Raw genomic sequence first — 17,129 nt, 5'->3', positions numbered from 1 at the left:
GCTTCTTTAAACTATATATAGTTTTTCTTGCTAATGCTATAAGGTATAAGTGCTAGTGTTTTTTTATCTCCCTCTTATGTCAAATTAGTTGAAGCAGAAAATACTGTAGGAGCCCTTTTGTTAGGATAAGAATAATCATTTTCATTGACGTACTTCGCAAGGTCAAATGACCTAAGGTTTGTTGAGGCAGGAGAAAAGTGGTTTGAATAGAAAGATACTGTGCAGCTAAAGGAGACAATTCTGACGCAATTACTTCTTAAAGAATGAGGTTTGATAAATGGAAAAAAAGGGTCTGTAGCTCTGGCGAATAAGCTACAGCATACCTTTATTAGATACTTGTTAATTACACATACTATCAGATACCCAATGTGTTTCCCAGTACGGTAACACATTGTTCTACTGATGTCACATGTGAAAGTGGACACTCCTTTGTACGAGTATATCCACAATTATAAAGACTAATGTGTTCATGATTCAATACTCTTTGTTCATTCTGTGAGCATGCTGTTAACTGGCCCCAGTGCTGATTTCTGTAACCCATTCTCTAAAATGAGAGGAAGCAGTCAAGTCTTTAAATAACAGTACTTTATGTAATAAAGTACTAAATATAGATTACAAAGAAGTTACCAATGTTGGGGTCGTTGCTGCAACTGGATAGAAAGCGCTAGGGTTAGTAAGAGCAGAGACCAGAAAATAGAGAAAACAAATGACCTTGGGAGTCCTTCATGCAGCCTTTTTGTTTTACATATTTGATCATTATTATAACTCATTTTCAGAGTCAAAAGCTGCATTGGGACGGCATCGGAGAATGCATCACATAAGCCACCTGCAGTATGCTGTCAACATTGTTGCTAAGCAGCAGAGAGCGTATCAGATATGAGTTCGATGCTTCATTCACTGCTACTTTGGCTTGCTAAGTCCAAAGAGATATATGCTGCCTGGATTTGGGTTGGGCTAAAAACTGTTTGTATCCAGACCAAAGTTTGCTAGGAAGCAGAAGAGCATTTACAAAAGTTGGGTCTCGGCCCAATAGTTTGGTTTGAACTAGACTTTCCTTAAAAGTATACAGGTGCTGGTCATAAAATTAGAATATCATGAAAAAGTTGATTGATTTCAGTAATTCCATTTAAAAAGTGAAACTTGTATATTATATTCATACATTACATACAAACTCATATATTTCAGATGTTTATTTTGTTTAATTTTGATGATTACAAATGACAACAAATGAAAATCTCAAATTCATCATATCAGAAAATTAGAATATTACCGAAGACCAATAAAAACAAAGGATTTATAGAAATGTTGGCCAACTGAAAAGTATGAACATGAAAAGTATGAGCATGTGCAGCACTCAGTATTTAGTTGGGCCTCCTTTGGCCTGTATTACTGCAGCAATGCGGCGTGGCATGGAGTCGATCAGTCTGTGGCACTGCTCAGGTGTTATGATAGCCCAGGTTGCTCTAATACAGGTGCTGGTCATAAAATTAGAATATCATGAAAAAGTTGATTGATTTCAGTAATTCCATTTAAAAAGTGAAACTTGTATATTATATTCATACATTACATACAAACTCATATATTTCAGATGTTTATTTTGTTTAATTTTGATGATTACAAATGACAACAAATGAAAATCTCAAATTCATCATATCAGAAAATTAGAATATTACTGAAGACCAATAAAAACAAAGGATTTATAGAAATGTTGGCCAACTGAAAAGTATGAACATGAAAAGTATGAGCATGTACAGCACTCAGTATTTAGTTGGGCCTCCTTTGGCCTGTATTACTGCAGCAATGCGGCGTGGCATGGAGTCGATCAGTCTGTGGCACTGCTCAGGTGTTATGATAGCCCAGGTTGCTCTAATAGTGGCTTTTAGCTCTTCTGAATTGTTGGGTCTGGTGTATTGCATCTTCTTCTTCACAATACCCCATAGATTTTCTATGGGGTTAAGGTCAGGAGAGTTTGCTGGCCAATTAAGAACAGGGATACCATGGTCCTTCAACCAGGTACTGGTAGCTTTGGCACTGTGTGCAGGTGCCAAGTCCTGTTGGAAAATGAAATCTGCATCTCCAAAAAGTTGGTCAGCTGCAGGAAGCATGAAGTGCTCTAAAACTTCCTGGTATGTGGCTGCGTTGACCCTGGACCTCAGAAAACACAATGGACCAACACCAGCAGATGACATGGCACCCCAAACCATCACTGACTGTGGAAACTTTACACTGGACTTCAAGCAACGTGGATGAAGTGCCTCTCTTCTTTTCCTCCAGACTCTGGGACCTTGATTTCCAAAGGAAATGCAAAATTTACTTTCATCAGAGAACATGACTTTGGACCACTCACCAGCAGTCCAGTCCTGTTTCTCTTTAGCCCAGGCAAGACGCTTCTGACGCTGTCTGTGGTTCAAGAGTGGCTTGACACAAGGAATGCGACAGCAGAAACCCATGTCTTTCATACGTCTGTGTGTGGTGGTTCTTGAAGCACTCACTCCAGCTGCAGTCCACTCTTTGTGAATCTCCCCCACATTTTTGAATGGGTTTTGTTTCACAATCCTCTCCAGGGTGCGGTTATCTCTCTTGCTTGTACACTTTTTTCGACCACATCTTTTCCTTCCCTTCGCCTCTCTATTAATGTGCTTGGACACTGAGCTCTGTGAACAGCCAGCCTCTTTAGCGATGACCTTTTGTGTCTTGCCCTCCTTGTGCAAGGTGTCGATGGTCGTCTTTTGGACAACTGTCAAGTCAGCAGTCTTCCCCATGATTGTGTAGCCTATAGAACTAGACTGAAAGACCATTTAAAGGCTTTAGCAGGTGGTTTGAGTTAATTAGCTGATTAGAGTGTGGCACCAGGGGCCATCAATTTTGAACCTTTTCACAATATTCTAATTTTCTGATATGATGAATTTGAGATTTTCATTTGTTGTCATTTGTAATCATCAAAATTAAACAAAATAAACATCTGAAATATATGAGTTTGTATGTAATGTATGAATATAATATACAAGTTTCACTTTTTAAATGGAATTACTGAAATCAATCTACTTTTTCATGATATTCTAATTTTATGACCAGCACCTGTACTGGAGGATTTTCGCAAATTTTTGAAAGTATTTCAACCCTGTAGCCGCTCCAGCGAGGGAAAGCGTACTAAATGCGTGGGAGAGCATGCACAAGCCCATTTCTCCTTGCCCGCTCTGTTTGAAAGTTATAAAAACATACAAATAATGCTTAAAAACCAAGATCAACTCAACTAATTATTTAAGGTCGTAAAGAGATGATAATTTATTTAGCTGCCTTTCATAAGTGTACAAACTTTTTCCTTTTAAAAATGCAAAATTTACACAGTAACAGAATAGTAGAAAAGGGCAGTCAGATTTCCATCGAATGTGTTTGTTTGTATGATCTACTGTTTATTGGAAGGAGGGGACATAAAAGTTAAATTCTTCTTCTATAGGATGCTGTTTGTAATAACTCAATAAAGGTTAGGTCAAGACATTTCTGTAAAACCTTGCATCAACATCATTAAATCTGACACTGAGCGATCCTCAATTAACTGCGCTGACACCAAAATCTCCGGAGCAGAATTGAGGATATCAAGAATCGCATTCCGCAATGCTGATGTTTTTCGGATGATAGCAGGAAGAAGCTGCCGTCCTCAGCCTCTTTGAGTAATTTACTTCAGTTCAGGAGCCTGTCAGTCAGAAAACAGATAGTAAGGTTGATATGCCGTAAAGCTTTGACTTGCCCTGCCCTCTCCTCTTTTCTTCATCTTCCTCATCATTCTTCCTGGCATTTCAGCCAGATGAATCTCTTCTACAACAGATGTTGACTGTGCCAGCTGAACATCTTTGCACACACATATATATACTGTATATATATATATATACTGTATATATATATATATATATATATATATATATATATGTTCATACAGCAGTCTGTCATGGTACTACTCCTTTGCACAAAATCCTGTGAAAGACACTATTTCTCACAAATGTGTGCCCAGCACATACACCTACATACTTACACAGGCATGGCATAATACTATTTTATACTTACCCCTTAGATTACGTATGAAGTCATCAAGGCCCATTTTCCGGTGGGGCTTGATGTTTGGAGAGTACATGTCGGTGTTGAGAAGGACCACAGCAAAGGCCAGGATGAAGATGGTGTCTGGGTTGTGAAATTGCTGCACCACATCAGGGTTACACATGCAATACCTCTGACTGTGGAACATAAAGCACAGAGCAACGGGATTATCACTACTTAAAAAAAAATACAGCATTAGTTACATGTTTTGTTTTATCACAAGCATATATTCTTCTGAGAGATTGACCACAACTCGTATCTCTAGTCTATTACTACCTGCACTAGATGAAGTAAATCTGAAAAGCTAAAAAAAATGCAAAAATGGTACAACACATCACTGACCTAAATACAGATATTGATATTTCTGCATCCTGTAATAAAGTTATGCTGTGAGATTTCATCAACCTGCATTAAATTGTCTTATTCAAAAAAGGTATCCTGACAAAATGACTTGATCTGTTTATGTTGACATATGTGCAGTTTTAAAAATCTGATGATAAATTAGTGATTTGACAGAAACTTTATACATCTGAATGCAATACCAGAGAGAAGAATTAAAAGTTTTACCAGAGCTAGGATGTATTCATTATATTGTTCTTGGCTAAATGTTTATTTTTGCTCTTTAATTAACCAGCTTTGAAATAAATACATTTGCTATGCATATTTAAAAAGGAAAAGACAAATTAACCTTGTGTTTGTGTTACTTATGTGAGCTGTGTGTAATGACTAAAAACCAATCAAATAATAAAACGGATCCAAGGGTGCTGGAATGGTGAATGCATACATTCGTTTTAAACAAACAATAAAACCAGCTAAATTAAAGTAATGATAAAAAGAGAGAAACCATTTTAGGGTCTGATTTTTCATCATCTTGTCTTTCCAATGGCCAGATCTGGATGATATGTTGCTCTACCCAGGTTGGTATGACCTGCTATGCCCTTATTCGCATTTGCTCTTAAAAGCAAGCAAGCAAGATGTCCTTTTGTTGTGATGTGCACTGTGTAAGCACTGAAAAGAATGTTAGAGTACATCATGGCAGGCTAGTGCAGCCTGTGTGATTTTTTTTAGAGGGTTTTTGGGCATCGGAACTTTGGTGAGATAAGAACAGCATCAAAATACATCACAAATTCATTAAAACACAATTTCTATTTTGTTATAATGTCTGGAAAAGTTATTACTTTAGTCTTTTTTTATTCAAACATTTGCTGAAACCTCTAAATGCCTAAAGTCTTTTTTGCTCATGTTAGGATTATTATTTGTCATTCATCTATGTGCATGCTAAACACTTTTATTACCTAACTGTTAAGTAAAGTAGATGTATTAAATAGTTTTCATACCCTGGGTTTAACACTTTAAATTATAGAGGATAATTCACAGAGACTATAATTCTTAAGAAGAAAGGATGCAGTAATGCCCATCGGATTGTCCCTTTTCTAAGACCACTGTGTATTATCTCATTATGACTGGAGCCAGTGATGTCTCATCATTTACAAAAAAATGGTGTATTATGTAATGATGTCATGCTGTGGCAGGGTCTGACTTTGTAGATCTATAAAAACGCTTCCTTAATTGTTATTTTGGACCCTTCCTGATGAAGCAAACTCCATGGTGAAGTGCTGCCATTGTATCTGTGCAACCTATCTGGCCGGAGCAAGATTAAATTCTGTTTAACCTGCAACCATGTTTTGAGGTCACAGTCATCTGTAGTCATGGGGGAGTGTTGACCTAGTGGTTAGAGAAGTGCGCTTGTGCTCTGAGACAGTTGCAAGTACCCAGTTCGATCCCCACAGCCTCCACTCTGGTTCCCTGAGCAGGACCCTTAACCCCACACTGCTCCTCGGGCGCCACACAGTGGCAGCCCACTTCTCCCCGAGGGGATGGCTTAAATGCAGAGGTACATTTCTTCAATGTGAGATCAATAAAGTTCAATTAGAGTTAAATACCTGCATTAGAAGGTGTTATTTAAAGTGTTTTTTTCCCAGCGATCTCTTCCAGGAAAGAATCAGGGAGAAAAAAACTTGTTTATACTTAGTTATATGTTCTTTTTTTTTTTTCACGTGTTTCGTGAGTTATATATAAAGTGTGCCATCTATGCAAAAGCATCCACTAGGTAGTCCACTCTCACCTACTGCTAGCTGGTGGTACGTTAGGTACAATGCCGCTAACCTGGCAGTAGCCAGATTGATATGTGTGAAAATTCTGTTAGCAATCTATGATGGCTGCCATTTAGTTTATCCGTGAAAAGGAGGGATGTTTAATACAATACTTCGAGCTGATTGGGTAACAAGCTAGCTAGTACCCAACTTCCATAATACACTTTCAGCCAACCCTAGCAGCAAATTGTGATGTTTCAGACATGCGCCATGAACGACAGATGGGACTGTCATTCCAACATGTCCCGCCCCAAAAAACACTGCTGGCATGTCATTAGTCTGAATGGTTGTTGGTCTGACTGGTTGTTATGAGACGGACGCATAAGCAGGAGTATTTCAAGACGGATATGTTGTGAGATTGAAAAGTCAGATCTTGGATGGATTGAAAACAATCCATCTTGCAGAGCAAGGTTAGAATGCTTCCCCTCTGACCCTGAAATTAAGCTGAGATAGCCAGTGGCTGATGTGGTCTTTACCAGGAACTAACTATTAAAAATTTTATCACAGCTGTTCAAACCAAACAAAGAGTTCCACCCAAATGCAAAAGTCTGTGGGGGAAAAAAGAATAAGTGCTCTTCTTGTTATTGTGACAACAGATATGATAAAAGATGAGCAAGTGCAGTGATGTTTATCATCATACATTATTAAGAAGTTGATTAAAAATCCTGGACTAGCATTGTAGATGAATTGAGTAAATAATGTTAAGCTTTCAGGAAGTATTATTGATCATAATTAACAAAGAAAAGCATGTGAATAAGACCATGGGGGGGTCATTTCTTAGAATTTGTCAAACTTAGATTAGTTCTCTGTATTTTCCATTTTAATAGTTTTATGTATACAGTTCTGCAAAATAGACCATATTTCCAGCTTTGTATGCCGTTTTCCAGCTCCTAGTGATTATCTTCACCTTTCTGTCCTGCCATCGTCCACTCCTCTTCCTCCTCATCTTTTTTACATAAACACATGCTAATGATAAGACAGGCAAGGTATCAATTCCTTGTACGTTCTGTCTGCTTTACTGTTTTCTGGTTGTTTTTGTACAATAAAAACATATTTTACTGAATTAGTTTTCTGTTTGGCACTAAATAGATTTTTATACTTTTTGGGCAGGCTGCACAGTATGCTGCCTGCAGCGAGAAGGTTCTGGGTTTGATTCCCGGCCCGGGGTCTTTCTGCATGGAGTTTGCATGTTCTCCCTGAGCATGCGTGGGTTCTCTCCGGGTACTATGGCTTCCTCCCACAGTCCAAAAACATGATTGTTAGGTTAATTGGCTTCTCTAAATTCTCCTTAGGTGTGTGCGTGAATGGTCGTTTGTCCTGTTTGTCTCTGTGTTGCAAACTTGAGAAGTAATGAAAGGGATTAACAGAAAACCTAAAGCTAAATATTACTTTGTCAGCAGAAACAAAAAATATTTTTATTAGGAACTAGAAAATAAAGGTTTGTATGTTTTTTGCTATTATTAATGTGAAAATAGCCACATTCCTAAATAAAACAGGACCAATTCTTTAACTCTGAGAAATAGCTGAGTGGTTACTTTTTGAAATCACAAAATTAATAAATAAAATGAGTTTTTTCTTAAATATTTACACACGTTCTCTAAAAACACACACCGTGTTCTCAGAACTCCATACAATATCTTAAACACACAAAATCTTTATAACCCTTCAATTGTCCTGCAAAATCAAAATTTACTTTCAAAAGAATACGACTTCCTGTCAGAGCGTTTTTTTTCTCTCTCTTGCAAATGACTCACACAAACCAAAAAATGAAAAAACATTGAGAACCATTTAAACATGAATGAGCTATATTTGAATGAGTGTAAAACACTATGATGAATGAAAATCACAAATTATGCCTTAGCCCTTTTTCTCTTCACTGCTCACTTTTTTTAAACCCCTTTTTATAGTCACAAAAAATTAAAATATATCTTATAAACTGTTCAGCATATTTTATTTTTCCGTCAAAAAAAAAAATCAACACAAAGTTGCACATGGTGCAACATAATTAAAAAAAAGAAATATTTGCTGTAAATGTGGTAACAGCAAAAAAAATGCTCCATCCTTTCATGCATTCCAATGTTAACCTCCATTGAACCAAAGCAGAAGGTCTCACCTGTGACCCGTTTCTACTCAAGCTCTGATTACCAAACGTAAAACTGTGTGGCAGGTGTTTGCCCATGAGATGAGTCATGTGGAAAGTTAAACAAATTGCTTTCAGAATCTTGAATGATTGTGTTTTTTCTGTGAGAACAGGATACATTTTCTCTCATGCTTGAATGAGAACAGTGTGTAGAATTTTAGAACTGCATCTATAGAGGAGAGCAGGAATTGTGTTTAGGGTTAAGCAGAACTGGTTCAAGCGGTTGGTTTATGAGTGACATGTTGCTGACATTATGTCCCAGTTATCTGTTTTTGTGTGCAAACATTTGAGAAAAAACTGTCATGGGATTATAGTGACTATTATATATGTAAGGGTGGCAATGTATTTTTAAATATGCAATGAAAATAGTGTTGTATTATAAGGGTTGTATATTTATGAAGTGATAGTAGTAAAATTTACTAATCTAAGGTTTTGTTTGTATTAAAAGATTTACATGGACTAATGTGGCATGAGGTATTTTATTTATTCTTTTTTATGTACCTGTTATCATTTTTTTTTCTAGGAGGTTTATGACACTGATTTCATCCAGAGCAACTTACAAAAAATAAAAAATAAACAACCCAACCACAGCATTCTAACAGTATACATGCACTTCTCTGCTGTCAAAGTATTATTATTGTTTCAAATATTTAAACTGGCACCATGTTTGTTTACTTAATAATAAATCAAATTTTATCTATTCAGCAAAAGTCTGCAACAGTTTTCCTCTGGCCAAAAACATAAATGGCAATATACCTACATTAAATGAAGTGAAGGTAGGATGTTATAATATCTAACATGTTTCATTTAGTGAGATCCCCTTGAATTTGTGAAAATCATCAGGCCTGATATGAGTCACCTTCCTGAAGATGTGATATTTTATTTCATCTGCATTTATAAAATCAACAATTGGGTTGATTACTCTGTCAGAATTGTTCCACTGTTCTAATACAACTCTGCGCTCCTTGTGTATAGGAGGTGTGATTACAGCAATTGCTCACATGCAAAGAGCAGCCATGAGTGAGAGTGACAGAAGAGAGGAGGCGTTTGACAGTCCAGAAGAAATGTGCCCCGGGTCGGGCAACGTTGTTTGGAAGCACTGAGGCGGCATTGTGGACTTTCTTCACCCTAATGCTGCCCACAGGCTTCACAAACTCTCATTTCCAACCTCCAATTGCTCACTCTCCTTACTGTCACAATAACTTACACAGTGGGCCATCTCAGTAGTGGGAGGCTTTTATCTTTGAAGGCAGACAGGATACAGACATGGAGAAAGCCGCTATGCTCTAAAGAACTATGTACTTGTCAAAGCATGTGCAACTAAAAGCCTGCATCTGAGACCTGTATAACCACAAACAATTCCCCACATCCTATACTAGATCTAAGGCCAAGGAACTTATAGGATATCAGTCAACCAGCCTTGCTCCCCCCTTTGTTTTATGGGGAGCTGTTGCCAGGCTCAAACCCCTGCATTTATATCAAACGTGTGTGCAGGGCCGCAAACAAATCTCCAGATTTACCAGGTTGATGTAATTCTGCAGCAATTCTGGAGGAGTGTGCAGTATGCAAAAAGACATGTGCACAGACGTGTAAGAGCATGTGTGAGAGCAAACTAGGAGAGGATAAATTAGATGGTAAGCGCAGTCTGTGCATGGATTCGTGTTTCATTCACACAGTCCTCTCTATTATATAACCAGTTTATTTAAACCCGAGTTCTTGATCTCTCAGCTTCGTATCTGCATATAAAAGTTTCATGCCAGATGGCACAAATACCACTTGGTATAAAAGAACTACTCCCAACAAGAGTACAAAATGCCGCAAACAGATGACATAACATGAGTTGCATAACTACGTGGCTTCGCATGTCAGGCTTTCCCGATTAAAGAACACCCACCCCTCTTTTTGACCTATGCACACCACTTCCAGCTGCAGCCTGGGGTGTGTGGTTTTGCATCACTGCTGGCAGTGTAATTTGCTCCAAGAGACTTGGGGCTCATGATAAAGTGTGATGTCAATAACTGATGACCAAAATGAGTGCTCTGATTGGCCATCAAATGGGAATCAGAGATCATGTCCTTCACTTCCAGCAGCACAATTACACTTAAAAAGAATTAAAGTAGCTAGGGTCTTCTAATTTTGGCAAATAAAATGTATTAGATCAATAATTAATTAGTTGTTCAACTTTTAGTTCAAAACAACTCTTCTCTAATAAACTGCTGCCCCTAAAATCTCCAGCAAAGAAAACATGGTGGTTGCTGGTTCACTGGTTCATTGTTTATTCTGTTAAAAAAATTAAAATAAAATAAAAATCAAGCTTCTCAATAAGATCAATCTTAATTTTAGCTAAACAGTAATTGGCAAACATTTAAATTAAGATCCATGAAAGTAAAGACCTGGCATCAATATTTATACCTCTTCAACTCTTCCACAGTTTGTCACTCTAAAATTATATACTATAAATGTATCTCCATCTTATTATCTTATTTGAATTTTATCTGATTTTATCAACATACAATCGAATTCAAGTATAATTTTGAAGGGCGTACAGGTTGCGCAGTGGTTAGCGAGCACAACCTATGTACGGAGGCCTTAGTCCTCGACGTGGCCAACCCGGGTTCAAATCTGACTGATGGTGATTTTTACAGCATGTCTCTCCCCCTCTCTCATACTCCCTGTCCTGTCAGCCTACAGTCGAAAAAACAAGCCTCTAGTGAAAAACTCTCCAAAAAAATAGAAATAAAGTATAACTCTGAAAAGGGCTGAATGTATTTCTCTTAAGACCTTGGGATAAATCCTTTGTGAAAAGACCTTGTTGAGATTACAGCTGTAAGTCTTTGGAGAAATATAAGGATCATATTCCAAAGATTTTATTTTTATTTTTTTGTCCATTCTTGTTAAGGTTAAAAAAAAAGGCGATCTCAGTCAGATTTAATGAACAGTATATGTTTAAAACAATTTTTAGGTCCAGGCTTAATAAATTGTGTTTCTGAGCTCTTAATGGGTTTTGCTAACAGATAAATAACCTCTGAACGGTGAATACCTAACCCAGCCTGAAGTCTTTTGCGTCCTACATCGGGTTTTCCTCCAGATTTTCCCTATATTAGCCTGCTCCCATCTTCCCAATACTTTCTATCTTCCACATGATTGCTGTGTTACTGAAATTATTAAGGTAAACTGCATACGGGCCTCTCGTGGTATTCTTTCAACAATGACCTTATCTTACCTCTCTTCCAGGGCCTGAACCCTAAATCTCTGCAGCTCCTTCAGCGTTATCATGGGCCTCTTGGCTGATACACTGATTAAGGAAAAGCTGCCAGTTGGGGTGGATTTTCATATCAAGGTAGGTTTATGCTGAGATAAAATTGCAAAAATGTGAGCCATTTGTAAAATAGGAAATATTTGAAAGTAGTAATTTGCACAGAATCATATTAAAAGGACACCAGTGAGTGAAGGGGCTAAATAAAGATGCTTACTGCTGCATCACATATTTTTATTTGTAGAAAATTCCTTCAGTCTTACTACCTAAGGTCTGAGATAAGCTGCAATATTTTCAGTCGTTGCTTGCAGCCCCAACTCAAACTGTGAATCATCCGTAGAGTTCAGTAAAGTTCACAGCTTGTAAAGTATGTAAAAGCGTCACACTGTCATCACACTGTACAATCCGACGCTCGGATGCTAGCTGACTACTCACACTGTACGTCCTCAAACACAGGACAGGGTCTTCAACAATTCCGACATGCGACAAAACAATAGAGGTAGGTAGTAATAGAAGAAGAGGAAACTTCTGGGTTTTTTTGTTTCTGTAATCTGAAAATCTCTGAGGAAAAATTTCTCAGCCTGGTCATGACATGTGATCCCCTCAGGGGCCAATATATCAAACGGGATTGATTTTCTTGTGACCAACGATATCTGATCGGGAGCTTGTTGTGAGGTGCCAATCGCCCCGTGAACCCTTTATACTCTGCACTAAACAAGGTTTGCCCAAAAGTCATCCCAATCCTCAAACTTGTCACAAAACTGTAAAAAACACCTAAAAATCACACAGTGTATGCAATGCTTTAGTTGTGCACCACTTTGTGTTTGTCTAACACAAAGAAAATCACCAACTCTCAATATGGATTTAATTGAAAGGTGAAAATGATTCAAACTTTCACAAAATGCTCCAAAAATCCATTGTCCTTGGGGGAAAAAAATTACTCTATACCTGAAAAAAACAGACCTTCTTAAGCAATTGTCTTTGTAAGAAACCACTTGAACATGTGAGAAACTAGAATCTTGTACCTCATTAATAAGCTTTTGATTTTACAGTAAGCTGAAGCACAAAGGCAGCAATGGTTAAGTTATACTCCTCCGCATGCCAGGTCTACAAATAGCACAGAGGACTCTGATCAAACTCACTTACTGTACAAGGAAAACCAATCTGTGGTTTCAAAGCAGCACCAAGCTGCAAATTAATCTTTGCCAGAGAAAATGGAAATAAGTTGGGTAAACATTAACAGCCTATTCTTTGGGTAGCTAAAACCTGAAATAAACAAATTTGTGCGCATCAGCTGGGTTTGAGCGTGTTATGCACAATGCAGACTGTGAAAGGAGGAGGTGGGCGGGTGTTGTATGGTGAGGACTCAAGTGCACGGATGACATTTAGAGATGGTTCATATAAATTCATGCTTTTTTCACACAAAGGCTGAACAAATCATGAGTTGCAGAAAGAAGATTTTTTTCTAGATAACAATGATTCCAAGCAAGTTAGAAAAACCCGGCAGGATTATAATAATCACTGGATGTATTATATCCCTTGGCCATAGTCAAACAGAATGGATTAGTTAAAAAGCCAACCAATAGCAGCCAACCTTTTGTGTACAATCACCTATAAACCAGAAACCTTGTATCAGAAATATAAAATTTTACAAAGATGTTACAATCTGGATTTTGACAAATTTAGATCCTAACACTACTATTGAAGTACTTATTTTGTTTTGCATGTTAAACCAGATGAATCTGTTGTATTTCTAATTTACCTCAGCTGCAATGGTGGGCTTTGGACCATCAGCTGGTCTTTGAATCCCACACAGGTGGATTAGTCATGATTTGGTTTATTGTTCTCGTGCAAAAAGTCAAAGCCACCATCTGATGACCAGACCTTCTCTTTCAGGATTTATAATGTTTTATTTTGGGGTTTTTTGGTGTTATATGTTGCTCCGCTGTTTTATATTTTAACTTAGAAAGCCAAACAAAGCAATTTTTTGCACAGCCTTTTGTAGCCATATCATACTGTAGCCAAATCATTCTGACTTAAAACCAACAACGACTGCAGTTCTTCAGGTGTTTTCTGGTTTCTACTGTAACATCCCGGATGAGGAGTTGATTCACTTTTTAAGTCTTTTTGGTGGGAATACCACACACCAGAAGGGTGTACCCTATTTAATGTTTTCTGCATCTGTGGATTGTGACCTCCTGGAGTCCTAAAATGGTTTTGAATCAATATTTAAATGGATGGATACCAGAGGCTTTGATTATTTTCTCTTCTTGAAGGTCTGTAGATCAATAAAGGATGTGTTGGTGCTTGACATGTTTTGGTGTAATCAGGCCTTGATGTGTCTATTCAAATTGTACTACAAAGATTGATCACAGTCAATTAATCATTTAACAGGGAGATCAGTTTTATCTTCACGAAGAGCAAGTTTTGCTTAAGGGCTGTGTATAATCCCGCACCAGTGTGTCGCAGTTAGCTTGTCGCAGGTATGACAGAGATATTTTTGATTTATGCCCAATTTTGCCCAATTTATTCAACGCCACAACACAAGAGGGACAGTCACAAACTAGCTGTAGGTGTAGATACGGCCGAGGCGGTGAGGAAGCAGAAAACGCAAGGGGCACATTTGTGAGACAACGGAGGGTCATGAGGGCGAGAAAGAGCGGGGATCAAGGTGGAGAAAGGGTCCCAGCGTTCTTGCGCACCTCACACTTCTTGCTGGTCCATCTTCACAAGTTGTTTTCCACAATGGCGGACAAAACAAAAGCCGATAAGGTACCAAACAGGAAATACGCACAGTGTAGAGCGAATTTAGATTTGACCAATTAGAGGCCTCCTGTTTGGAGAGGTGCACCAGAGTGTGTGTGTTAAATGCAACACATATGCAGATGACCTGGTTTCTGAGTATAAAGCAGCCTTAACCAACACCTCAATTGACCTATAAAATGGAAAAGGTTGAGTAGACACTGGAATGCGGGAGCCAAATAAAACTGCAGCATAGGATTTTTTTTTTTTTTTTTTTTTACTTATGTGAATGTCTGCAAAACTGATGACATCTACCAGTTGCTCTTCCATCTGTTGTTTTTATTATGTGATAATTGGCTGAACAAACTAACTTGGTGACTTGGTGAAAATTACATACGTTAACTCATGCAAGTGCTGTCATTGCATGAGCAAATACTCACTAATTATGAGACACATAGAGAGGGTATGAATGACTCATAAATATTAAGATCTGTAGGAGAAAGAAAATCAAACACACAAAAAAATATGTTAATATGGAGGAAAAGGCAAACAAGGACACCACAACTTTGAGGCATGCAGGTGTAGGCAGTCTACTAAAGGACAGGGATGCTCCTGATGGCAATCATATGCCTGTCATGGAAAAGGACTTCTTAGTTACTGAGATCAAAGCAGTATTGAGTCAAGTCATGTCTAGCTGGTGACATACTCCTAAGGGAGCAAAGCAGCACATCAACAGAGACACATTATTTGTTTACAGCAAGAATAAGATATTATTCTGCACGCCAGAAAGCAAAAAACAGCTTTCTATTGCTTCTTCAGTCCCAAGGCCAATCTTTGGATATCACAGGAAGACTTGAAGGTCAGTTAAAGCAGTACTAAAGAACTTTTAGTTTTTGTCAATTTTGCCCCGCCTTAGAAACTTAGTTGCATCAACTTCCGTCTTTCTAACCAATAAGGAAAGGAGTAGGTGACATTCAGTAAAGCAATCTGCACATTTGTAGTTGTTTTGTGTGGCAGGGTTACTGCCAATCTCTTCAAACTTGCTTATGCCACATTCAAACTGAAACACGGGTTAACCCGCCAACAAGAGGCATTTGGCTCTGATCCACGCTGGCAAGCTGTATGGCCTGTCTCCATACTGCTGGGTGCCTGGTGACATCATCAAGCCGGGTTAGTTTTGATGCTGTCACAAGTGTGACAGAAATCTTGAAAGTTGACAATGGAGAGTAACATATAAGGAAGCCAGGGCTTAGTAAGCGTATTTTTTGTGCCCTTTTATGTGTCTGAATTCCTCTTACCAGTGCTGCGCGATGTTTATCAAATTCAAGCAGAGTTGTTTCGGCTTGTTAGATCAGACAAGACTGGCACGGTGTGTTGATGTTCATACACTGTGCTCAATGGTATCACGTAAATTAGCAGGTCAACCCCACTCTTATGTTCCCACTGTATGTCGATCAGAGCCAAACCATTTAAAGGGGATTTTAATCCAGGTCGCTTATCGAGATGAGATGTTCCCACTACATCTAAAACAGGATTTTTCCCTCCTTTAAACAGTTTTTTCCCCAGTGGGAAAGGGGTATTGGTGTCGGTGAACGCGATGTGTGAGGGGAGGAAATCTGCTTGTCCCCAAACTAGAACCATCTGACCCTTGAATAAAATGAGAAATCCATCCATAAAGCTTAGGAACAGGAACAGTGACAGTGGGAAGTCCTGAAGAGGGCATTTAAGATTCAACACAGTGGCGGCTGGCCAATAGAGGGCGCTAGGGCGTCGCCCCACACCAAATGACTGATTAAGACAAAAAAACATTTTTTTTTTTTATACTTAAATTTAAAATCAAATTGTAAAATATTTCAAAATATATGTATATATATAGTTTAGATGAGTAAGATAAATATGTGTCCATTCCATTTTTTGTCAGATTGGTGGATTGGTATTTCCGCCCTAGGGCTGAAAATGTTTTGCCCATAGACTCTTCTTAAAAGTTGTACATGCGCTTCTCTGCAATACAAAGGTATAGGAAAGCTGCCCTAAGCTGACAGGAAGTGCATTTGCTCATCACCTCCCACCACAACTCAAACGTTTTGCTGGTGATTGACGGGTCGAGTCGTGGGAGTTGGAGACGCATTTGAGAGAGAGAGAAATGGTGCAAGAAATGTCCTTTTTCAGGACCTGGTTTAGCAAGAAGGCTTGGCTAGCAGCATGAAGCTTTATTCTGCTTTCCCTGCCTCCTTTTTCAAATGTCAGTATCTGATCCAGCAGGGAAAAAGAGAAAAGGCAAGAAAGCATGAACAATCTAGGATTCACATGGAAAATAATATTATATCGTGTACTTTTTCAAGAGGTTTGTTAATTTGCTTAGTTGCTCATAAATAAACACATTCTCAGAAAATGGTCTATATATAAAAAAAAAAGTATAAAGCTGATCAATAACTTCTCCATTATTAAACTGGCACATTTTTTTTTTTTAGGTTTGCGACATAATATTGGTCCATGCAAAACACAGATTTACCATCGCAAAACCTCAGAAGGGCAAGATTTATGTTCAAAAAGTAAACCTATGCATGAAATTATGTTTTTTTATATATAAAGTGTTTTCATAATGTTTTTTGTTGTTAGCATTCATATAAATATACTGGTGTGATAACTAAGTATATGTTTGATTGGTTTTTGGTATACGTCTATTTTAATTCATAGCCACCCCTGGAGAAAAGTTCACCAGCCACCACGGATACAACATATACCC

The 17,129-nt window shown here is 38.1% G+C and overlaps 1 protein-coding gene across 2 annotated transcripts in view; it reads right to left on the bottom strand.

Moving 5' to 3' along the window:
* Positions 1-17,129, bottom strand: part of iqsec3b (IQ motif and Sec7 domain ArfGEF 3b) — a 79,022-nt gene that overhangs the window by 13,404 nt on the left and 48,489 nt on the right. For both annotated transcript variants that reach the window (XM_038268889.1, XM_038268888.1), the window contains exon 8: positions 4,063-4,229. In XM_038268889.1, coding sequence (XP_038124817.1) covers positions 4,063-4,229 — 167 coding nt within the window. The remainder of the gene's footprint in view (positions 1-4,062; positions 4,230-17,129) is intronic.

This window comes from Cyprinodon tularosa, unplaced genomic scaffold (genome assembly GCF_016077235.1).
Source record: "Cyprinodon tularosa strain WSP-4 unplaced genomic scaffold, ASM1607723v1 ctg71, whole genome shotgun sequence".
Lineage (NCBI taxonomy): Eukaryota > Metazoa > Chordata > Actinopteri > Cyprinodontiformes > Cyprinodontidae > Cyprinodon > Cyprinodon tularosa.
The sequence above is the reverse complement of the archived record's forward strand: the minus strand, read 5'-3'. Positions and strand labels throughout refer to the sequence as shown.